General features: G+C 40.2%; 1 protein-coding gene across 2 annotated transcripts in view; it reads right to left on the bottom strand.

Moving 5' to 3' along the window:
• Window positions 1–753: 753 nt before the first annotated feature.
• Window positions 754–26655, bottom strand: part of LOC145988663 (uncharacterized) — a 57832-nt gene continuing 31930 nt past the window's right edge. For both annotated transcript variants that reach the window (XM_083123725.1, XM_083123726.1), the window contains exon 2: window positions 754–4017. In XM_083123725.1, coding sequence (XP_082979851.1) covers window positions 2695–3909 — 1215 coding nt within the window. In that variant the 5' untranslated portion in view covers window positions 3910–4017 and the 3' untranslated portion in view covers window positions 754–2694. The remainder of the gene's footprint in view (window positions 4018–26655) is intronic.

Here is a 26655-nt window from a genome sequence, read left to right as displayed (position 1 = left end):
TTTTATTTCAAAATGTTAAGATTAAAATCAATATTTGAATTTGTGGATGTTATTCTATTATACAGACTACTCATTCTAATTAATGGTGACTGTTTGTACTTTTCAGTTTTAGGGATATTATATAGCAATAAATTTCTTATTCTTTAATTACATGTGCTAGCATTGAAACATATTTGGTGAAGAAACTCTCTATTATCCAACAACCCAGTTATAATTTTATAAAGAAATATCTGTTGTCCTAATTCTTTTCTGTTGCTGAGTGTCATACATGAGAATTCCTGCTGTAAAAAGCCATACGAAACTCTGTTTGCTTATGCAGACATGTTGTACCTCTTATAATATAGATATCTCAAAAACTTGTTTTGCACTTGTTCAATTTGTTGTATGTGGATTTTGTAAATTGGCGACCAAACAATAGATGCATATTCTAGTTTGCTTCTAACTAAGGCACTATAAAGATGCTCGATAGAAGTAAAAATTGAGACAGTTTCTTATTAGTAAACCCAAAGATCTTTCGCATTATTTATTATACGAGATACGTATATGTTCATGAAACGCTAGTTTAGAATCAATTATTACTCCCAGATCTTTAATGCTTTTCACTTGTTTCAGTTTTCCTGATTAATGAAGTACTCATAATGTGTGGTATGTTCTCTATTTGATATTACCATAAAACAGCATTTCTTGGACTATATTGAGTCCAAGATTACTTTTAACACTCCACTCACATAAGCTGTTTAAATCAATTTCTAGTTTCATAACATTCTGGGGCTCGTTAATTTGTCTATATAACTTTACATCACCAGCATACATTAAGCAATATGAATGTTTAACATGTAAATGAAAAGAGTGAAAAACAATGGTCCCAAGTTGAATCCTTGTGTGGTATACATATATGACTTAGCATTTTTATATGTTGCATACTGTTTCCTATGTTTCAAGTACGAGTCAAAAAGAGAGACAAAATCATATGTCAACCCAAAGCTTGAAAGTTTATTTAACAAGACATCATGATTAATTTTATCAAATGCTTTGGAGAAATCAGTGTAAATTACATGCATACTTGAACGATCATGCAATATATTGTGTGCATATTGGACAAAAATTAATTAGATTCGTTGTTGTCGACATACCAGCAAAAAATCCATGTTGACTTTCACTTATATAACGCTTTACATGATCAAATATTCGCGCATATATATAATATTTTCAAACACTTTTGCTGGTGCACATAAAATTGCAATAGGTCTATAGTTTTCTATTTTTCTAGAATCCCCTGTTTTAAAAACGTTTTCAAACGTTAACAAATTTTACAAATACACTCTACAATATACTGAACACGGATTTCACTAAAAGAAAAATACAAGCTAAAAATGTCAGGAAAAGGAATGTATGTCCAGAGAAGTTAAACAATATAGTAAAATAAAAAGACGTGTGCTTATTAGGTAAGCAAATATAACGGACTTCCATAAATAAAACAGTAAACAGATTTTACATAAATTACTATAAAAAACAAATATGAGATGTCAAACAAAAAAAATAAGCAAATAAGATGGCATCTTCAAATAAAAAAAGCAAAGCAATGTGGCACGCTGTAAATGAAAATACAGTAATAAAAGAAAAATAGGCAAAAAATAACATAACGTTATGCACAAATGACATTGAAATATATTATCCATTTGCAGTGTGTGAAATATTTAACACTTCGCCAAATACGCACTGACTCGCAGTGACAGTCCGCCATTTCCAACGCTGTGTGCAGTTTGGCACGTTCCACTTACATCTTTATTCCGTTTCGCAATGTGAATTGACAATTATAATGTACGAGTTTAAAAACAGATACAAATAACTTAAAAACAAGGCCCATATTGTATTTGTAGGACTATCCAATACTAAGAAAAGTGTTTCACGAAAATGATAAGAACGGTCTTTTGACCGATTTTTAAAATCCGAAAATTATGATTGTGTTTAAAACCTTTCTGCCTGCACCGTATTAAAATTTGATCACGATCGGAGCACAAGTATATTTTTTTTATTTATAGGCTTTCAAACAGACAGAGTGATCGTTTGCAAAACTTAGAAAAACGACACTTTTTTTTTTTGTTTTCACGACGATAAAAAATAGAACGCATATTCGAAAGAAAATTTGATTACCATAGATGAACGCAGAATTGAATAACATAAATTTTGATGTAACTCGTTTTTATGTAATTCTTCTGGTTAATTGTTAATTTGAGTCCAAACTCTAGTGTCCGTTATATTAAATCCGACAGTAACAGTATATACTCCACATGCCTTGTTGCCTAAAAAAAGAAATCGCGTTTTTGAGCTGACCCTGGATTTCAACTTCTATAAATTCTACAACTTTCTTGGTTAAAGCAAAAAATTACCATGGAATAGTTCACGCTTTCTATTATTTGCTTTTTACAACACCACACAAATAATGTTTATAATTTCCGTTGTAACAAACTTGTTATATAATATTGCATATTGATTACATTATTAACTTCAACAGTTCACTTTAGTACCAGGATATGTTATACAATATTTGAAAATGTCTTGAGAAAGTTCGTATCCGCCAAATCGAAGTAAAACAAAGCCATATTAATAATGCAGACTAATAACAACAACACTTGCAACATTGAGACCTGGCCAAACACTATACTTTTTAAGCAGACTTAAGTTATCGGTTGTTTATATAATCCCAGCTGAGATGTATTCAGTTAGAAGATCCGACATTCTTTCTTCATATTCCGTAGTCAAAGCTGCACGACGTTCTTCTCTTCGTCTTTGCCTGGAAAGATCATCCTCAGTCGTTCCCTCCAAATTTGGCATGGATTGGCTATCAACGAGTACATGCGGCAAGAGCTCCATTGCCATGTATAGACCATACAAGCTGTGATCGCTGAAGTCCTTCTCAACATCGCTGAACGGAATGTCTTGCTTTGATCCTAGAACTTCGAGAGTATCTGAGAGGCTTCCATGGTATACTTTGAGAAGATGTTTCAGATGATTCTCTCGAATACTCTTGGTGGTGCTGGTGCAGAAGAAATACTGGAGATCAATCGACGGAGATGCGTACCGAGATATCTGCAGGTCAATCAACTTTACTTCCGTCACTTCTCCCTCCGCGTTGTGAGAAACTAAGAGGTTGTTAACCCAGCAGTCTCCGTGAGTTATTACTGACATTGGCTCTCTTGGTTGGATCAATTCAAGAACTTTGGAGAAAGACTCGATCTTCAATTTGGCCATTCTTTCCGTTAGAACTGTGTCTGGATTTTTACTCTTGAAAGCTTCTAGAGCTAAGTCTACGCAATATGTAAGCCATGATGACATGATAGTCTCTCTTTCGGGTCTGAACCAGAGTTCATCCAGTTTCCTCCTGAGAGCCAGGAAACCTTCTGAGTTTTCCTGCTTCATTGCAAAGGAGAAGGCGTGGAATTCCCCGAGAGCTTTCATCACCAACTCGCACTCCCTGAAGCCAAAACCCTTTCTCTTCTCCAGCATCTTGAACCCCAAGGGTGCGAGGTCTTCCAGTACCAGGAAGTCGTTGACGCTACCATCCGCAAATCCTCCTAAGCACTTGGGAAATGAGGACAAAGGGCTCTCGATCCCCTTGCCCTTAGCGAAGGACACGAAAGCTGGCAGGATGCGTTTGTAGACAAGGACCTCGTTGCAGAAGGCTGTTCCGGTTCCAAGTCTCTCCCTCCGGACCGCGTTGTTGGGCTGCAGCTTCACGATCAGATGCCTCTGCGTAATTCCTTTATCGGGACACTTCAGTTCGACTTCAACTCGGTATGTGAGGGACATGAAATTGTCCCCAGGAGCTACGGCGTCACTCACCTTATGATTATTAATCTTACAGTCGGGGAAGACTCCTTGGAGGAATTCTTTAGTTATCCTCTCCATGGCACTATCTCGAAGCACAACACTACGAAGGTTCAAGTACAATTAAGGTATTGCAAGTGAGATAGATTCCCTTACGTAAAGTAACTGCTTTCTGCTTTGTATTTAAGTCTGTAACAGAAAGTAAGAATAAATAAACAGGATGGCCTACTTAGTGAATAATAACACATTATTTATAAAAGTCTGTCGCCCAGACCAAACGTTTAGATGCATCATTATATTGATGCATATTAATGTATCATTTGACGCGTTTTCTTGCTGCACCTTTCCGCATAATTTTATATGATGCACTTAAACATTTGGTCTGAGCTACAGACGTTATGCATTTTTTTTTTTTGTTTCAAATGATGTGTTTAGTTTTCTGTGTGCAGGGACACCTGTAAATGTTGCACTAAAGTACAGCACCTTGAATAAAGTAGTGTGGAAAACGACCCAAGAAACTGGTTCCCGAGACGGATGAGATCATAGATGGCAGTGCGATCAGTATCGGTGCTGATTTTCTTATGAAACTTATGCGGCTTTGTTAGTTTTTGGAATATATTATGTAGATTTGTTAGTCTTGAAAGCCGGTACGTGAATTGATGGAAACAGTTATATTTGTGGAGTGATTTGCAGTCACGAAATGGCATTAATTTCGAAAGAAAAGTAAAATAAAATTAATAAATAAATAAATAGCATGCTTGCGTAACACAAGAAGAAACATCGCAATGTGATTCCTGACGTTAGGTCTTGGACTGTGTATTAGAGTTTATTTTTCTATGTTATTAGAATATGAATATGAGAGATATTTCATACCGAGGCGACAAACTACAAGTGTCGCTTGAAAGCGAGCAGTTGGTAATCAATGCAGCATTTCTAAACGTAGGGACACAAGTTCTGACTGCACCGTTTCTTCAAGGAGATTTTAGACCAAAGCGAGACGCGACAAACGATACGAGGATTTCACACCAAAGCGACACGGGTCCTTCGGTCCAAGGCAACTTTCATACCGAAGCGAGACGCGACATGTGTCGCTTGGAAACGAGCCAATCAAGAGCAACATTTCACATTGTAAAGGCATGAAAGGCAGCACAGGCCAGCGTTCGGTTGGTGAAATCCTCAAGCGATGAGTGTCGCGTGTCGCTTTGGTGCGCAATATCCCTAAAGCAAGACACTCATTGTATCGCGCATGCGCGAACAACAAGCCACGGCAACACGTTGCAAGCAGCGTTGCCAACCCTAGCATAATGGTGCTAAACCTAGCATAATGGTGCTAAACCTAGCATAATTTAACCGTCTTTGGCACCTAGCATCCTATGTTTGGCATAACAGCCAAATCTAGCATAATCTGCAACCGTCGATTGATATTGAAAGTAGTAGGATCAAGCCGCTTGACCAACTTCAAGTGAGCCGCAGTGTTGCCAACCCACCCCAAGAAAATTTCACCATATGATATTTTACAGGCGAAGCTAACCTACAAATAGGAGTTGGCAACACTGACTAGTTGCTTCACAAACCTTTTGTTTTTTAAACATTTTGCCATATGATATTTCAGAGGCGAGGCTAACCTACAAATAGGAGTTGACGGCGTAGCCTTCTAAGATGATAAGTATGCAGTAAAAAATGAAGAAGAATTAATGACGCTAACTGGCAATAGTGGTGGTGGTGCAGTGTTAATGCTTCCTCTCCTTCTCCTCCTACTCTCCATCTTTCCCCCTCTCTCCCCCCTCTTCTTCTTCTTCTCTTTATTTTCTAGCATACTGATCTATTGCATGCTAACCAAACCTCTTGGGAGGCAGGCCACGGGTCCTCCACATGTATGTATGTAATGCGATTTGGGGGAAGAGAGGGGGCCAAAATTTTGAACTTACGGCTGGAAATGTTTCTATAACATGATTTCGTTCGAGGCAAATTCATAGATAGATGTTGTTAATAAATATTAATATTTTGCTATTAATTGTAAATATATATACTTATTGTATTGTAGCAATTAGTTTTTTGGTATCGAAAAGCGACTGTCATCGTATTTGAAAATTACGTTTCGCCTGTGGACATGTAGAAACTACAATTTCGTTCCCCTGCGTGTGCTAACAATGTTGACAGAATACAGAAATTTAACAATAGGTAGGGCTTGGACGGCGGAAGTTATACTTCCTGGTTTTTCAGTAGCTGAACAATAAATATGGCGTGTACAAATTGTTTTGTTCATATTTCAATACAAACGATGCTATGTGGGTACAGGGTTACAGCAGTTGTTTTTTTAACATCAACCCCGGCAATTGTTGAGAAATAGTGACGTCAGTTAATAGCATTGGAGATCGTGGCTGAAATATAGGGGACTATTTTCTAGAGCGAATTGTCTCGGATTTATATTGGTCCACGTTGCGTTGGCTAACATATCACTCCTCGACCTCACTAAAACCGGATAAAACTAAAAGGTTTAGTGTGGAAAGTTCGGTTTCATTTTGAACGTCGGTGAAGAAGAACATTTCAGCAAGATTTCCAAAAAGTGAGTAACTTTGCTTCTTAGCTTGCATGGGTTGGCTTTGATTTATAAATATGGCGTTGCTTTTGTGAGCTGATTCTGAAAAACCTAACAGACGTACGGGATTGTGGATGGAAGGTAACTTCCTGAAAAACCTAACAGCCCTTATGTATTGTGGAAGAAAATATACTCACAAATCATACAAAGAGAGGGAATATAGAAGATGTTTCATGTCTCTCTCTGCTTTATATATTTGGAGCATGTTGAAAATTTAATGTAACTATTTTTTAAGAATTTGTGAGCAATATGTTATTCGTGAATTCTTAAAAAAAAGCTAGTTGTATATTGCTTTTTCAGTATGTGGGTAGCTGGAATATATATATAGCTCTTCTGTGTGCCGTTGTTGGTAGGAAATATGTGTGCGGGGCATATTTCAAAAAATAATAATAAAAAAAGTCGAAAATATGTTAAATTGTTAGAGGAAGGCAAGAAAATGGAGGGGCGTAATCGAAGAGTTGTGTGTGTTTGATATCTAGTGGAAGTACATAGTGATTCGAATCTTATTATTTAAAATATTTAGTTTTTATGCACGCTTATTGATATTAAACCTAAAATTAAATCAAATCCTCTAATTAATAGCAACTATATCCAATTATGCTTATGGTCACATCGAGCATTCGCAAAAATGACTTGAGATTTTGTTTTTGCTACGGCCGACTCGCAATGACTGTGCCAAATATGAACAGGCTATATAGATTGAGAGAGAAAGATGGATAGAAAAAAAAGTTAATTAAAATTTAATTTCATGATTGCAACACGGTACTTAAATATACATAGATACATATAAATTAAATGTTTGGTGCTGATCACATCACACATTGCCAACTATGTATTGGACTTCCCATATGCACAGATATGATTTTTTTTATTTGTGTTGTAGTGCAAATATGTTGTCTGGTTCGGGACCTGGACCTACAGTCTAAAATATTATGGTATTATTCCTGCAATTATTTGCAATCTTGGCCAGAGAGAAGAAGAAAAGTGATATTTTTTTAATATCGAGCCTATATTTAAATTTATACATGTGCGCATGCGCGCAGGGGGTGAATTTTATTTTTTGATCGGGTGGGTTGTAAGGTGAGTGAACATGTAGGAAAAGTACTAGTATATACATAGATCAAAGTTACATGGTTCTAGGTCCCATAGGAGCCAAGAAAATCAATGTTTTGGAAAACGTCTTAAGACAAATATCTTAATCTTTAAGAAAGTCGACTTCCGGTTTGTCAAGATGTTACTTCCGGTCTGTCAAGAAAATTTTCTTAAGACAAAAATCTTAAGACGTTTTCCAAGACATTGATTTTCTTGGCTCCTAATTGAGCTCGGATGATGATTTTAGGTTTGTTGGATAGGATTCGACGAGAACTATTCGACTGGCAAATAAAATCGATTCTACCCCCTCAAGTTTCGGAAATACAGACAATTTTTTATTTTTTGAGAAACTTGATTTGCCGGCTTAAATTTCACCCTAATTCAAAATTTTTAATAGTATTCGATAAAAAATTAGAAGTACTCTACAAGCTATTGGAGCGATGATGACTAGTGCTTGCTGTTTTCGAGTTATTTTAGATTAAAATTTCAAGATGTAATTTCTAAGACGTTTTGTAATTCATAAACTATGGGTTGTAGGAAAACGATTCTTGCTCTATCTGCTATTGCTCGACGAATAGTATAAACATAAATAATGCTTATGGTTTGATTTAAAACATGGCGACTGGAAATAACTCTGTTTTTCTACGTCTACCTACGTCTACCCCTACGAATACATCACCGACTCAACCAAGTTTGCGGAGAAGTCGCTGCCTCCTCGAGCGAAGTTCTACAGAAAGCTGCGAGGCTCAGGCATCTCTGAGAATGACTACAACCATGCTCAGTCCATGTGGCGCGAGCTGGATTGCCAAAATCTTGGGGACTACCACAATGCCTACCTAAAACTTGATTTGACGCTCCTCGCTGATGTGATCCAGGCGTTTCGTGCAACTGCGAAGACCATCTACAAGCTGGACCCTGTATACTTCTACAGTCTTCCTGGACTGGCATGGTCGGCCATGCTCCTTGTTACAAAAGTTAGGCTTGAGCTTCTTTCAGATGTGGACATGATGCTGTTTGTAGAACGTGCCGTCCGGGGTGGAATGGTCCAGGTGTCGCAGCGACACTCGCACGCCATCATGTACACAGACGTCAACAACCTCTACGGACACTCCATGATGCTGCCACTCCACTCCGGAGGGTTCAGGTGGGCTGATCCCTCCAAATTTAATGTTGAAGGTTTCAGCGATGTGGAATGCGGGTTTTTTTGCCGAGGTGGACCTTGAGTTCTCCGAGGAGCTGCAGGATATGTTCTGCGACCTTCCACCAGTCCGGAATTCAAATGCCCGCCTGGCTCGAACCAATCAAAGCTCGTCATGGACTTCAAGCCCAAAGAGCGTTATGTTCTGCACTACCAAAACCTCTGGTGGTTGATGGAGCAAGGGGTTACCGTCCGCACAGTACATCGAGTTCTTATGTTCGAGCATTGTCTATGGTTGAAACCATACATCGAGCTCAACACCATACACCGCACAGTCGCTACTTCTGATTTCGATCGCGATTTCTTCAAGTTAATGAACAACGCAGTCTTTTAGAAAACCATGGAGAATGTGCGAAATCGTGTGGATGTGAGGCTAATATCAAACAAAGCACAATGTCGCAAGCTTGTAGCAAGCCCGTTATTCAAGTCACGTACTATTTACAATGAGGAGCTTGCTCTGGTGCATATGAGGAAGAGCGAGGTGATGCTCAACAAGCCAATCTATGTTGGTGCCACAGTATTAGACCTGAGCAAGCTGCACTATAACGACAATATCAGCCTACTCTACACGGACACAGATAGTTTGGTGTACCACGTTCGCACGGACGACGCATATAGGGATATAGCCACGGTACCAACTTTTGTGAACCTTTTTGACACGTCAGGCTATTCCCAGCCGAACCGATACAAAATCCTGGCTCGCAAAAAGAAGGTGCCTGGCGAACTCAAAGACGAGAAGGACGGAGATGTAATTCTTGAGTTTGCCGGTCTTCGCGCCAAAGCCTATGCTATTCGGGCAGAGGATTCCATCACAAAAAAAGCTAAGGGTGTGGGCAGGCAGGTCGTCCAAGAGCACCTCAAGTTCGAGGATTACGTCGAGACTCTTCAAACTAGGACGCCAATTCTAGGAGTGGAGCAGCGCATCCAGAGTGTCGACCATGTCTTGACAACCAACAAGGTGAGAAAGGTTGCCCTGGACGCACGCGACGACAAGAGGTGTGTTCTGAAATGTGGGATTCACACGCTCCCCTGGGGCCACTATTGCCTAAAAACTAGTAAGATGTGCCTCAAATGTAGTAGATAGTATGTATAAAAAAAAAACTCATGTAACTGAAGTTCCAATTTAATATAGTCAAGATACTAGAACAATAGTGTTTATCTTCAAATGCAAACAGGTGGAGGTTTGGGATTTTTTTTTACGGAACTAACTCCCTGCCGTGTCCTACGGGGCGAAAAAGGGGCACACGCAGGGCCAAAAGAGGAAGTTTCTTTTGAGCGCTCAAGTGTGATTATTTATAAAAATGCATCAAAATTAAATTTTATTATTTTCTTTCCAGATTATTCTCAAAACATTTTCTCCACAAATGTAAGATGTTCCATGAAGTATGTTCTTCGCAGTACATCCTGGACACCGCGTTGCAGGTTAACAAAAAATCTAATGTTTGAACCTACGGTCAGTATAATTTTTATAGAATTATGCGATTTTTTTCTTGTACTTAAAACTGTTCGGTCACTCTTTCATTCTTAACATCATACACAAAAGTTTTCTCTGCAATAAGAATGATGCTGCACAGGGTGTTGGCGGGCAAGGCATCGTGGAACTCACAGACAATCTTGATGTTGGTGCGATCGTTAACAACCACCTGCTTTCCCTTCGATGTGTTAATGACGAACATGGGTCTACGAGCTATGAACTCATTGGGGTTGTAGTACACGTCCACATTGCCGAAGGTCACTCTCTTGTAAGCAGTGTATGCCTCGTATAGTTTCAGGTAGTCGTTGTTTGCAATGTTCAGGTTGTAGTTCTCACGCGGGAATATCTCGTTCCTGCCATTTTTGAGGTAGATGTTCTTGATCTTGCAGTTGTCGAACTGGCTCGAATCTTTTTCTTGGTTGTTGTCCTCCCCTGTCTGGAAGAGGACGACCACAAACTCTGGCATATCGTACCGGATGCTGTTAAACTGTGTGGTCACGTCAAATTCAAAATGGTTGCCGGAAGCAGGTTTCTGCACGCACTGGTAACCGTAAAATTGGATGGGTACTTGGGGATTCTTCAAAATGTCTGCTTTGTACTTGAGAGCGTAGTTAGTTTCGTATTCCACTACGGGCATGCATTGTTGCGTACCGTCACATTAGGTATCAGGTACATGCTGTAGAATGCACGAAGAGCAATAGATTTACGATAGATGATATCGTCATGCAATGCGAGTTTCAGAAGCGAAGTCTCGCTTGTGAGATGGAATACTCCCATAGTGCTTTAGGTGCCAAAATGCTTTCTGGAAATCCTCGATTGTTGGGTTATTTAATTGCGAGAGGAAGACAAGCATGGAAACGCAGACATGGCCACAGTTCACATCGCTGAAACCCTGAATGCGTTCGTCATTGTAGTAGAGGTTGACAACACTGAGATAGTTTACCAACCCAGCAGGTGGTATGCCTCCGAATGAATCGAAAACAAATGCTTTGTTGTTGTTGTTTTTTTTAGGTAGCATATCCAATTTGTACCTGGATTTTCGTAACTGTCCAGGTTAACCACACCACACTCTTTTTTCTTCACAACAGAAGGTAGAGAATCAGATATGAAAACGCCCCTGAAGTGCTTGACCCCCTACGATTCGATCAAAGATTCAATATCGAAGTTGGACAGGGGCTCTTCTTTTTTTCAAACTTTTTCAAAGCTTCGAGGTTGTTCTTTCGCTTTTTGGTCACACCTTTCCCCTTCTTCTCCATAGCCAGGTTGTGGCGTTTCTGCTCTTCTAACTCGGCCTTGTTCTTTTTTGCATCGATGACGGTCTTGGCAATGGCGGCACTGCCTCCTGCCAAGCTGCCTACAGCGCCCAAAGCTGCTAAGATAGCCGGGATGCTGAATATGAAACCTCCAGTCTTTTGCTGCTTTTGCGAACCTTGTAACCTCCTCAACTGAGAAGTGCTAAGCAGCAATTTCATTCCATGACCTTTTGCCAAGCAGGAATGTTTCTTCTCACGCTGCTTTTTAGTGAGCATTCCATCAAGAGCTCCGAGAGACTTGAGGTTTGCGTAGGGTATTTGGTAAACAACACCTTTGGGCTTCATAGTGATAGTATGTTATTTATATATATCGTAAAGAAAGGTAAGGCTTTGCCCCCTAATGCAATGAAGTGAAGATAGCTTGGTTATACAAGTTGCTTTTTTTCACAAGGGTTATTTAGTTACAATCCCCACCCTAATTTTTGTTTTGTGTTCATGGCGATGGTCGTACCCAATGCGGTAACCCGTTCACCTAGCGAGGCATCTCTGCTGACGAGTCTCCCGAAAGCTGCATGCTCCAACTTCCTGTCGGCATCGTGACGTGCGTCGAGATCTGTGTGTATGTTGTAAGCAATGTCGTGATCCTTGCATGCTGCGTACAGTGGGTTCACACCCTTGACTCCTCTCTTCAGTCGCTGTTCGAGTTTGGTACCGGGGCCGCAGTACTGGTAACCTGGCAGGTGCATCTCGAAGGGTAGCTTGTTGATAATATCGTTCACGAGACCTCGACCCTCGGCTACATTCCAGAATTTGGGAGGCAGGGTGTTGATGATTTTGATAAGATAACCTATACCTTTGTTGTTGTTGACAATGAAGTTGGCAAGCTGGGTGCTAACTATGTCCATGATGCCCACCTTCTCGTTGTGGAAGTTGCGATTTCCTGCATTTTCTTCGCCTGCGATAACCAGCAAACGGTCCACAAGCTTCCTTACGTCGTCTACCCAAACAAACTCTTAACTCACCCTCATTGTCGTACTTATACGCAGAGACCCTAAGGCAAAAAAAAAAAGCGACTTAAAATAAATAGATCTTAGGGTGGGATAAAATATAACATCTGAAAATGGTAATAAAATATATTGTTAATAATAATAATAAAAATACTGCCGTAGCACAATTGGGTGGCATTCTAGCATAATTTCAAAGTTCGAACAGCACTTTTCGTAGCTGAGGGGTTGGCAACGCTGGTTGCAAGCTATTGAGGAAATGGCCCAGTTTGAGCGACACACAAGCGACAAAGCGACACGTGTGGCTTATCGTGTTGCCTAGGTCTGTTCGCACAATTCGCAGCAAACGCTTGCTAATAGACTGAAGTGCTGCTTCAAGGCTTGTCACTTAGTTGGGAACTCCCCCTGTAGCGTGTCGCTTCGGTCTGAGCACCCTTCCTTTAAGGATCTTTCCGACCGAAGTAACAAGTAGCATGCGAATGCGACATATGAACGTGTCGTTTGCTGTTTCGACCCTCATGCGCAATGAATGAATGCTATTTTACAGTCTGGAAGTGTCTGTGTCACTAGTCACATCAGTGTAAACATCCCGTGTCGCTTGTCCCATTGGTCTGAAAGTTTCCTTACACTCATGTCGATGGCATTAAGGACGTTTTGTGGGTTTCCCCTTGTCGTTTCATGCAATCATCATTATCATCATTGCCGCGATTAGTTTAAAGCGGAAGAAAAGAGACAGTAAATATAAAATATATAAATGCTTCACTGCGTATATCTTTAAAAGAAATGATGATGATGATAATGATTATGATTATGAACCTAATTCATACACAAAACTTTAGTTACCAAGAGCATTAAACGCGTATTTTTTCTCCCGCATTATTAATGAAAGTATAACGATAACAGAACGTGGTCGACTGTCTAGAATGTTCGTTAATATCTTCACGACCACTGTACCAAATATCATAGCAATTATCACATTCATAGAAATGCTTCATGTCAAAGAATCAGACGTTGCAGCGCAAACTCCATTTACTTCCAATATAAGCAGACGAATAAGCGCCTCTAGCGGTATCATATTCGAGTGGAACCAGCCAGAGAGTCCAGAACCAGAACCGTGCCGTTTTCCACACTACGTTATTCAAGGCGCTGTAACAGGACCGTAGCTAGAGAGGGCCAGGGTGGCAACTGGCCCCCCTGAGAGCCTGCTTTGCCCCCCCCCCCCCCTGTGAAAAATACGGAACACATTCCTGCTTGGAATTATCTCTAATCTTTACAATTATATCAGTGTTACTCTAGCATCATAACAAAGACACTTATTGATTTTGTGATTTATTAGGGTGTATGGGATTCCGAATAATGCATCAGAATTGGGGGGGGGGGATTCCCTTCCAGATTCAGACTTCGGGAAATGATTTCGCAATTTTCAGTATCTAGAACAGTTGTGACATTTTGAGTACGGTAGTCTTGTATTAAAGGTGCCTAATGTGTTCGGATGTTTTTCTTGGATGTGTTACTTGGAACTGTTTAATTTTTGTTTCCCAAGTCTACCTTTTGGTAATAATGATTCATGTGGTAGAGAGAGGGAATAGATATTTGATTTTTGTTACTAGCGTTGCTTTTCTGCCACTTCTAGCTAATCGCAACAATGAGTGATGACGTGAAATTGATGAAGAGACACTCATAAACAGTGCCGCAACCACAGGAGGGCGGGGGGCATTGTACTACCCCTCCCGAACTTGGATAGAAGTCCATTCTAGGGGAAGCAAACATTGAAGTAAAAAAAAAAAAACAAGACTAGGAGAATCTAAGAATACCAGGACAATTGGATACTCGTGATGGAATTAGTTTTCACATTTCACATGTTCCTTGCATTTTTCTTGCAGACAGCCAAGGGCACTTGCAAGGGGCACAGAGAGGCAATTGCCCCCTTCCTCGATTACAAATTTTATACAAGTAAAATTACATTTCGCAAAATGTTCTTCCTCGCTCCGCTCGCAATGCCTGCTATTCTTATAGTCCAAGTTCAGAGCCATAGCTATGGGGCGGCGGGAGTAGGCCCTGGGACCCAAACGATCTATATGAAAAAAAAAATGTTAAAGAGAATGCCATGGCGCCCCGTAAAATTATTTGCGCCCTATTAAAACAATTTCTTTTTATGAAACTTCATATGAAATATTAATGATGACACTGTAATCCAAGAAGTCATTGATCAATCAAGGGATTCCTATTTGTTTGTCAGGTGTCAAACACATGTTTTTCACCTATAATTCACACAATATTTTGCAAAATGGTTAACATAACCAGTAGGCAAACATTGTCTGTAGTGATTCAATAGTCTCCCCTTTGAAGGAAATAAGAGTCCGTGGTGGACTAAGGGACCCATGTTTTAATGTTTTAGAAAGTACAAAAAATGTATTAAAAACTTTTACACAATTCATCAAAGTGTAGATAATATGTAACCATTATTATTTAATTAATTCAATTTTTCTTCCATAACACAACACAATGGCGTTGTTGGATTCTCGTTAGATTCCTTTGTGCGTAAAAATCTTGCATGCTGGAAACTAGAGGGAATCATTATGAAGCATGATTTAGAAAGGGCTCCCTTAATCAGTTCTGCAGAGAGGCCTAAAGCTGTTGGTACATATTAATCGTCCATTAACATTATCAACCTGTAAATATCAAGTAGATACAGTCCCTATTAACCTATTTATGTTAAACTTTATATTCTTTGGCAATCTGGAAAGGTCATTATCGATATATTGCTATTTGATGTTGCTCGAAGTTTTTTTTTTGTTCGTTGGAGTTTCAAGATATCATCCCTTTTCTGTTACTTATCTCCTTTGGGGGAGGGGGCAACTGCCTCTGTGTACCCTGCTATATCTGCCAATGCGACATCGTATATTAAAAATTTGCCCCCTCTAGGATTGACTTCGCTTCCCCTACAAAGAATTCCTGGCTACGGGTCTGCTCAGCGGTGAACGATGAGACTCGGTGAAGTACACAGACTCCTCTCAGGTACAGGGATAGTGTTAGGCAAAGACAATATTCATGGCACAGAGAAATAAAACCACATTACTGCAGTATGTATAAACTGAAAGGTTTTATTCTTTATTTATTGCAATTATAATGCAAATATACTGGAGACGAAGGCGAGGATTTCGCTTTGTCGATGAATTGACTCAATGCGTGGCTATCGGCAAGCCTATGATCACATAGACCTAGCTTGCGCCCCGAACTACCACACCAAGATATATGCAATGATAACTGAGGCAATATTTGCTCTTTATCCTTTAATTTCCAAATTAATCCTTAGGTTAACTTTATTTAACGTAGAATGGTTGCAGTATTGTGCATATCATCAATGCATGGCTATGTACGTACCTATGATCACATAGGCCTAGCTTGCGCCACGAACTACCATACCAAGATGTATGCACAACACCGAGGAGTTCTTTTTAAGTTTAAAAAGCTTCGTCGATCCGTGGCGAAAGTGTGATATTTATTACGCGATATCCTCGCTTTAATACTATTTCGGGAACACAGATTCAAGTACAGATGAATCACTCACTAATTACAAAAAGATTCTACCAACAAAACAGACATCTATGCATGTTTAGAAATACAAATTCGTATAGTGCACTCTCTCAAACAAAGATACATTAAAGTACCCATAATGTAGCATACAATGCAATAAACAATAAACAAAAGATATACATTACAAACAAGGTGTATTATTACATATAATAACAAAGAAATTACGCTTTCCTTCACAAAAATAAATACATTAGTGACATATTTTCTACTGGTGACGTCACGTAAAAATGTGGATCATATCTTCTGCCCCTTCCTTTCGGAAACTAAGTTTCAGGAAGGAAGTCATCTACCTGGAGGAAACTTAGTTTTAAAGTACAAACTCTTTCTTTTTATCCTCCGAAAAACGCACCAGTTGATAACCTTATCATATAATTCTTTAGTCCTTGGAATTAGCAATGTCACAACATTATTGTGCACTTTGTCCACTAGATAAGGTCCTATCCACAACATAAATAACTTTTGAATGGTCCTATCTAGTGAGGAGCTTAAGGAATGGTTTTTAACCATCACGAAATCTCCAACTGTCAATGTCTTGGCGTTTCCCTTCTGTTTTATATTATTCGACAGTTTCTTCTTCTCCCTGACTTGGGCTAAGAATAATTTGGACTTCCAATCTGGTTGGGCTTCTTCCCGTTCGGGCCAATTGAAATATGTTAGGGTCTCTCTGGGTATAGGATGATTGAAGAATAGTTCAGCAGGCGAATATCCAGTGGTCTCAGAAATAGAATAATTAATCAGCAAGTCGACTGCAGCCGTGTGTTACCATCAGGCTTACCAACAATTAAGGTGCTCATACAAGATGAATATCAAGGCACAACATCTCATTGTCTCCACTTTTTCAGTTCTTCTTTCAGGAGCTTTCTTTAGGCTATAGGTATGGGACATGGAGATCGATACACAGGTTCTGTTGTGGTGAGTTCAATCTCATACTGGAAGTTTTTAATAGTACCTGGTCTCCCGGAAAATACATCTTTATGCTTCAATAAGACTTTCTTCAATTGGCTTCTACCCCTTTCGCATAAAAGTTCATTCGCATTGACCTTCTGAAGAATGTCGTCAGGACTAGCCGTCCACTGATCGACATGGGAATCTTCCCGGACTTTTCTTACACACGTCAATGTCGAAGATCCATTATTCACGAGGTCCTGCTCAAACCGTAACTCCGTCTACGGTGAGGGATAACTTCTCGCGCTGTAGGTCAATTCCTGCTTCGTATTTCCTGAGGAATGGGTAGCTCAAAATAAAGTCAGCTTCGAGACCTTTCAGACAAACATGTCCTCCAATAAATTTCTTCCATCAATCTCCAGATATACTTGTCTACATCCCACAACTCTAGTCTTGTTTGTCCCAGTGAAATCAGTCAGCCTAGCATCTGGACATGTTTGTAACTGCAATGACGGCAGCTTCTCTTTAATCTTCTTCCAAATGGCGTAGCTCATGAGATTACATTCGCTTCCAGTGTCCAGAACACAAATAAAATCAACGCCTGTTACAGTTGCTTTAATTAACGGAGCCCTGGGTAAATTTTCCTTTCTAACTGCCTGTTGTAGTGCTCTATCTAAACTTTGTTCTCCTTCATTGAGAGTCAGCACAACAAAAAGATGATTCTCTTCACTATTTATAACTAAAGCCCGGATTTCTATGTAATTACATATTTTTTCCTTTATATGTACAAGCGTGGAATTAAAATATATTGACGAATTACGTCAGTAGAGATGTCACAGTGAAGTTTTATATTACATATTTTTACATATTTTACTAAATGTTACATATTCCTGATATGAAATATTTTTTACATAAAACAGTCCTTAAGAGGAAAATCCAATGAACTTTTGGCTTACTAGTTAAAAAAGTATCTTCTCACTTCCCCTCCCCATTTCCAGGTCTAAAAAAATATAGTAACTTAAAAGTGCGATTTGCCTTCGTTGTACGTACATAGCAGTTCGTTGATTCGCCGCATCGTAACAATTACATCAAGATTCGACAGTGTTTCAGTTTCCAGTTTGTAACATGGAGCGGCAAGCAACACACAGCTAACGAAGAGAACCAACATGGAAGGCGGCAAGTACAACGCTGAGAGGCACTTACCTTTCATCCGTACATTGTTGTGATCGTTTTGATTTTTGCAGCCGGCGGCGACAAATCTTGAATGAAGTATTGTTAACTCAACCGTAGAATTTCGTATATATATTTCGTCGCCTTTTCATTTTAACCATTGGAGTTTTAAGAAGAGCTTGCCTCAGTATTTAAACGGTGTTTTAGCTGTAGAAAGCTGGAATTGCTGATTCTCCATCTACACCACATCTCATTGCATGCAAAGTTCTAGAGCGTACTAATCATTCCACCATAGCACGATTTGTGAATGAGTCTTAAATTGTTGTATCCGGATGGCGTACAAGAAGAGAGAGTTCTTCTCATGTTCACAGACAGTGCGTCATACATGTTAAAAGCTGCTACGGCACTTAAAGTGTTTTATCCTAACTTGATCCACTTTACTTGCTTGGCACATGCTCTCCAACGCATTGCTGAGGAGGTGAGAGGCAATTTCCCGGAAGTCAACCAACTTATTTCTTCCACGAAAGAGGTGTTTCTGAAGGCACCACAACGTGTGCAAGTTTACAAGGAACAATTGCCAGGTGTACCACTTCCTCCTGAATCTATTCTTACTAGATGGGGCACTTGGATCCGGGCAAGTAAGTTTTACAACGAACATTTTGAAGAAGTGAAATCTGTGCTTGACTCATTTTCGGCGGACTCAGCTGTATCGGTACGCACTGCTCAAAATCTCTTCAAGGACACCAAACTTGCTTGCGATATGGCATACATAAACAGCAATTTTGGTTGGATTGATACAAGCATAAAAAAACTTGAAACTGTTGGGCTTCCTCTCCTGGAAGCCATGGATATATATGAGGATGCAAGAAAGAAACTGTCTGCTGTTGGAGGAGATGTGGGAGAGAAAGCTCGAAGAAAATTTGACGCAGTGACTGAAAGAAACCCAGGTTACGTCAGCTTATTTACAGTGAGCCGCATTCTCAATGGTGAAACAGTTAACCCTCCCAATGATATTTCTCCCGACCACATTCACCTCCTGAAGTACGCTCCGGTTACTTCTTGTGACGTGGAGAGAAGTTTCTCTGCGTACAAGAACATATTATCTGATCGGCGACAAACATTTACTTCTGAATATTTGGAAATGTACCTGGTAACATATTGTAAGTTAAATAATTAAATACAGTGCCTGCCCCAAGATCAAAGGTAACCTGAATTTTTGTAAGTGCTTTTTGAGTGAAAAATTTGGGCAACGAAAATTTACTACTGAACATTTTGAATGGTACCTGGTGACATTGTATATTAAATATTGAATATATTCAAATTGTGGTTAATATTTTTGCTCTATAAGAACATAAAAAATACTTAATGTAAGCATTGTAATATTGTAACATTTTTGTAAGTCGTTTTGAAATAAACATATCCCTTTGTGAGGAAAAAATGTAACAACAATAGGAAGTAACGTTTGGAATAAATATTTATAGTACATATTTCATTATGAATTTACATATTTTTTACATATTTCAGACATTTTTATTACATATTTATGTACATATTTTAGGGATTGATATTACATAAAAATCCGAGCTTTATTTATAACGCTGTCATCTGTTCCCAGAGAAGTCCAAGATTTTAGCCCAACCGTGATCGGGAACGAAGAATTCACGTTGAACGACTGGCTAAATCCGACTGCATACCACTCGGATTAGCACTGGTCGATGGTGCCCAACAAAAGTATCTTGTTATGTTGACGCTTTGACGTTGCTCGTTCGTCAAACGTGAAGCAGAAGGTTCGAATGGAGGCGCCGTCGCTCTGAAGTTACTGGGTTCAGAGGCGTTACGTGAGGAGTCACGGGAATGGTCTTCTGGGTCAGATCTGGAACGACGCGGCCCACGTGAGTAGTTGTTCCTGCCATCCCTTCTCTGAGGATTACGTCGCCTGTTGTAATTGGAATAACCATTCCTCTGGTTCTGCATAACCTGTCTGACTCTGGGTTGTTGGTTTCCAATTATACATATTTTGTCTGGGAGCATTTCCCTGGCCAGCACCTTCTCTATTCCACACAGGCTTCCAACTGTCCTGCTCCTCAAGCACCTCGAATCTTTTAAAAAAATCAGCAAGCTGTCGTACAGTTCGAGGAGAATTAGCCAAACTCAGACTGCGGGCTCTATATGGAAGCTGAGAGATTATTAAGTTCACTATCTCTGGTTCTACATAACGGGCAGACAGATTGCGGTAGGCTGAGTAAATGGACCATGCGTATTCTTCCATACTCATATCAGACTGCTTTGAATATCGGCGAGATCTCACTGCCGTCAGCTACCTCTCTTTGGTCTCTTCAGAAGCATATTGCTTGCGAAGGCGGCTGCAGTAATCAGAATAGGACCTGAACTCCAACTGATTTGCTTGAAACCAATGCTCAGCCTGGCCTTTGAATAACCGAGGAATAATTTTCAATCGGTATTCGTATGGAACTTGCATTAAATCAAAGTTGATATTGAGTTCTTTTAAATACTGTTCAGCATTCTGGGCTTCCAGGTCTCCCTTGAACTTGGACAAGGAATTAAGGTCTGCCATCCTTGGGGTTCCTGTCGTTGCTGATCGCTGAGTTCGCGGTGGTGACTCATCTGACCCGCTTCTCACATTTCCATGCCTTCGTGTTCGCTTCCTGATTTTTGCTTGATATTGAGAGTCAGAGCTGGTGCTGGAAGAGGAGGAACTGCGATCTTTCTTCCTTTCTGGATGTTTCCTCTTTGCCCCTTCTTCATAAGGACGATGCCGTGCCCTGCGAGATTCAAGCTCTCTGTAACCTCTGGCATCGCCTGAAAGACTGAAAGTAGGTGGAATAGCAGGGGCCACTTCCTTAGCTCTTGAATCAGCAGTAACTCGTGGACGACAGACTTGTTTGTCTTCTCTAGTTTTCTCTCCACCTGTTCTGTCCATCGCTTCATTTAGTTCACTGTTCATAGTGGGCAACACTGCACTCTCAGCCACTGCAGACGGGTGACCAGCTGTTCGAGATCCAATTTCTATTTCCGTTTGCCTGAAAACGTGCATACTCTCTAACTGATTTGTAAGTTGTGTTACTCGAGTCTTTATTTCCTCAAAATCCTTGCTTCTTTGAGACACAACTACTGAAATCTGACTAATATTTTCTTGGACCTCAGCCCGGAACTGTAATTTGTCAGTCTCGGCCTCGGCCAACATCTGTTCTATTGTCAGCTGTTTTTCAATAATCCTATTGCACTCTCCAGTGAATCTCGAGTTAATATCCTCCACATCTGTGCGAACATTTTCCGTGGCTTTATTTACATCGGCTGCCAAGCTACGCCGGAAGTCATCAAAGTCTATCTCTCTAGCCTGCCGGATTTCTTCAGAGAATCGCGCCCTAGTTTCCTCGTTCTCAGACTTCAGTTGTTGAATCTCACATGCCATCTCGCCTATTTCAGCTCTTAATACTTTTATTGATTCATCGTGCTGCTTACCGATATCATCCGTACCTTCCCTTAATATGTCAGATTGTCTATAGATATCAGCCTTCAGTGCTTCAGACTGTTTACACATATCAGCCTGCAATGTTTCAGACTGTTTCAGATATCAGCTTTCAAGCTGGTAATGGAATCAGCTTGCTGTTTAATATCAGCCTGCAGTGTTTCAGACTGTTTGCAGATATCAGCTTTCAGTACTTCAGACTGTTTGCAGATATCAGCTTTCAGTGCTTCAGACTGTTTGCTAATATCATTGCTAAAATCAGCCTTCAAGTTATTAATGGAATCAGCTTGCTGTTTAATATCAGCCTGTAATGTTTCAGACTGTTTGCTAATATCAGCCTGTAATTTTTCCATACTTTTGACTTGTTGCTTGCTAATTCCTTCAATCATGGCTTTTAATGTTTTGAACATATTTAATGGATCAGATGAACTATCCGTAGACAATGATTTACAATCTTTACAAACCAAATCGGTAGCTTCGTGGCTTTCAGTTCGAATATCTAGGCCACAACAGTCATAATGTAGAAGCTTTGTACATTTCTTGCACACAAATGTGGTTCTTTCTTTATTAATGTCCCGACATTAATGTCGGGAACATTAAGCTCTGAACTTGAAGCAAGATTTTTATTTGCGCTACGCAAATGTTTTCTTTCCATTTCGAACGAAGTATCTCTGTGCCTTTCTACAAATATAAAAGTTTAGTGCTCTTGCACAATGAATCTCAACGTTAAACAATTGTCTTGCCCTTGTACACTACAATATCGAGCCAACACGTTGAAATGCCACTTGATACGTTCAAGCGCCTGTATTTCAAGTATTATTATACTATTATTTATCTATTAAACGTATTATTATATTTATTAATAACTCAATAATACTCAGCGGTGAACGATGAGACTCGGTGAAGTACACAGACTCCTCTCAGGTACAGGGATAGTGTTAGGCAAAGACAATATTCATGGCACAGAGAAATAAAACCACATTACTGCAGTATGTATAAACTGAAAGGTTTTATTCTTTATTTATTGCAATTATAATGCAAATATACTGGAGACGAAGGCGAGGATTTCGCTTTGTCGATGAATTGACTCAACTAAAACACATAAACTCAATGCGTGGCTATCGGCAAGCCTATGATCACATTGACCTAGCTTGCGCCCCGAACTACCACACCAAGAGATATGCAATGATAACTGAGGCAATATTTGCTCTTTAGCCTTTTATTTCCAAATTAATCCTTAGGCTAGCTTTATTATTTAACGTAGAATGGTTGCAGTATTGTGCATAGCATTGTACGTACCTATGATCACATAGGCCTAGCTTGCGCCACGAACTACCATACCAAGATGTATGCACAACACCGAGGAGTTCTTTTTAAGTTTAAAAGCTTCGTCGATCCGTGGGGAAAGTGTGATATTTCTTACGCGATATCCTCGCTTTTATACTATTTCGAGAACACAGATTCAAGTACAGGTGAATCACTCACTAATTACAAAAAGATTCTACCAACAAAACTGACATCTATGCATGCTTAGAAATACAAATTCGTATAGTGCACTCTCTCAAACAAAGATACATTAAAGTACCCATAATGTAGCACCCTCACACGCCCTCACAATCACGATTTGCCTTTCGCCCTCACCCTCACACGCCCTCACCCTCACGATTTGCCTTTCGCCCTCACTCTCACACGCCCTCACCCTCACGATTTGCCTTTCGCCCTCACCCTCACAGGCCCTCACCCTCTCGACTCACCAGTCGCCCTCACCCTCACACGCCCTCACCCTCACGGCTCACAGGTCGCCCTCACCCTCACACGTCCTCACCCTCACGGCTCGGATTCGCCCTCACACGCCCTCACCCTCACGATTTGCCTTTCGACCTCGCCCTCACAAGCCCTCACCCTCACAACTCTCCTTTCGCCCTCACCCTCACACGCCCTCACCCTCACGGATCGATCTCGCCCTCGCCCTCACACACCCTCACCCTCACAAGTCGTCGGAGGGTGAGGGTGAGGGTGAGTACTGCCCTCATGAGGGTTGCCCTCCGTAGAGAGTTAGCGATGTTTGAAGAAAAAACTAGTTCCTTTACCACGTGCATTTCATACATTGAAATGACACGAAATTGTTAACTCATTCATGTGAAGGAAGTTAATAATAATGATAATAATAAAACATTTTCTTTATTAAGCAATAAGGTTTAACAATGAGTATCATTTTGGACTAACATTATTTGAGTTATATATTGCATAATTAATTTACATCAAGTATAATTATTATTTTTAATATATTTATTATTTTTAACTATACGTTGTCACAAAAATCGTGTCATACCTAGGTATACAGTATTGTGGGTGGGCCACTGACAGTAGCGTTCACTTTATAAACACCTTATCAATGATTGATTGATTGATTGATTTACTTTATTTTACTTCGCGTTTTGTGCCTCTTGGCTAATTTGCGAAGATGGGGATGAGTGATGAAATGATGAAATGGATGAAAATGGACATTCACAAACAACCATACCCGACCGGGATTCGAACCCGGGACCCTCGGCGTCGCAGCGCGATATGCACCTTATCAATGGAAGATGCAACTGCTCCGTCTTTATTTCTTGTTGTTTATCACACTATAACAATGATAATATACAAGCATCTGAGTCAGGCACGTATCCAGAGGGGAGCTCAGGGGGCTCGGGCCCCCTCCGAAATTTTTCGATTTACACTAGATAAAATGATGTTTTTGGCTTGTGTGTGTGAAATAAAATATTGTGATTATAATTTAAAGAGAGAAATATATATATATATATATATATATATATATATATATATATATATATAATTATCGAGGAAAAGCTGAGAATATTCTAGAACCCTGAGGCATAACCCTGTTATTGATAATATTGTATGTAAACGTTTCTTGCTCTTTCGGTGTTGTCGCAACAAACTTGAGCATTATTTAAAGATTTGTCAGCATTTGGAAGTTGCACAACAAAGCACTGTTGAAGGCAGCGCCATGAGTCGGGCAATTCGTTGGATTACTAATTCTCTGAAAAGTGAATAGGAGGTGGAGTCGAACTACAAGACATTTTATGTGCGGAACATTCCAGAATATAATATGGATATAAATACGCGGATTCAATTTCACGGTTGGTACAACAGAATCATTCAATAAGACTTCAGGAGTAAGTGTGACAGTCGATTAGTGATCAGTCAGTGTCCATTGACAGTTTTATAAGATGTAGAGATTAGGGGGTGGGGGGGAGAACTAGTGACACATTTTTCTGGAAAGTGCTGAAGTCTACCACTATTACAAGTTCGGGTCCAAAGCTGAAGACATTGCCGACAGTGTAGTGCTAGTTTCGGGTCATGAGCCGAAGAGATCGAAGGTCTCTAAAGTAAATATATCAGCAGTAATGGGCATTGGAGCAAATTTTTTTTTTTTAAAAAAAAAAAAGGAAATAAGCTGCACAGATTGACTGAAAATCTAAGTTTTGAGTGACGATTAATTAGTGACCGGACCAAGTTTCCTGTATGCAGTCCGAAAGTTTCGTGGGTTAAGAAAGGACTTTTGAGTCAACTGTTTTGGAAAAACACTCAAACACTAACTACCACAAAGGGGCAGCCATGAAGGCCGAAAATTTTATGAATGTCGAGAAGAGAAAGCAAGAAGATGTTGCATATGTGGAAATTTTAGCGGAAAAAGCAAGCTCGACCATGAGTCGAAAACCAGGGTCTCTGGCATATACCATGCCATTCTTTATTCTACCAAGTAAGCTACCGAGTTACCCTTGGCTTCGCTTGATCTTTTGCTGGCGCTAGAGCAATTGCACGGTATGCCTGGTGGAGCCTGCATTTTCCGCTAAAATTTCTGCATGGTACATCTCTTGTGTATGCCCAACCGTAAGATGTTGCCTGTTTAATGAAGAAGCACAGAAAAAGGAGATAGAATAAAACTAAGGGACATTCCCACCGGTTGACAAGATATTTTTCTTCTGTGGTCAACACGAGCTGCCGTTTCAAGGTGACAATGAGATTGACCCACCAGGTTTCACACCGAAGCTACAAGCTACACGTGTCGCTTGAGGATTTCACAAATCGAACACAGGCTTGTGCAGCCTGTCGTGCCTCTACGGTGTGAAAAGTTTCTGTTGATTGGGTCACTCATTGCAAACGACGTGTGTGTTCCTTCGGTCTGAATTCTTCCTAAATCTTGAAGATCCAAGTCACAAGGATGGAAAATTAGGATTTTTGTTAAGGTTACGTTTCGAAGGCAGGCGACAACACTATAAAGGAACATATCCAAACCTGGGAAAACACATTCGAATGGGCCCCTGTGGCTTAGTGGTTAGCACATCGCGCTGCGACGCCAAGGGTCCCGGGTTCGAATCCCGCTCGGGCATGGTTGTTTGTGAATGTCCATTCATCAATTTCATCATTTCATCACTCATCCCCATCTTCGCAAATTAGCCAAGAGGCACAAAACGCGAAGTAAAATAAAATAAATCAAATCAAAACATTCGAATGGATTGTCTATTGCATAACAACTTCGTGAAACGGAGACATACACATACTGAGATCGCACAAACACAACGTTCGTACATTGCAACAGAGGAGTCGAGTGATAAAATAATGCCCCGATATCACGTTCTGAAAGAAGAAAAACCAGCAGCTTAAACAGTGGCAGATTTAGGAGACAGTTGCTCTCCATTTTTGGCCACGCACTATGGCTTTTTAATGCTAACCTTTGTCTACGAAGAGAAAGTAAACTTTTCTTGCCTCCTCCCCTCCCTAACCGTTTTGGAACTGAATCGCCACCATCGACATTAAACCTTGCGAGGTTCTATCTATACCCCTGTAAAAAAAATGATGTTTAGCCCCCCCCCCCCCCGAAGAGAATTTCTGGATACGTGCCTGATCTGAGTTGAATCAATTCATTCTCTGCCCAGAGATGTTGGACTTGATCTCACTACGTCACAATTACCGGAATTCCATAGATGAGAAAGACTTGCCCCGCAGGCGTTCAAAGCCCCTACCCCCACCCTCTTGTCTGCAAGGACAGTTTGGA

This window comes from Lepisma saccharinum, chromosome 6 (assembly GCF_977018435.1).
Source record: "Lepisma saccharinum chromosome 6, izLepSacc3.1, whole genome shotgun sequence".
Lineage (NCBI taxonomy): Eukaryota > Metazoa > Arthropoda > Insecta > Zygentoma > Lepismatidae > Lepisma > Lepisma saccharinum.
The sequence above is the reverse complement of the archived record's forward strand: the minus strand, read 5'-3'. Positions and strand labels throughout refer to the sequence as shown.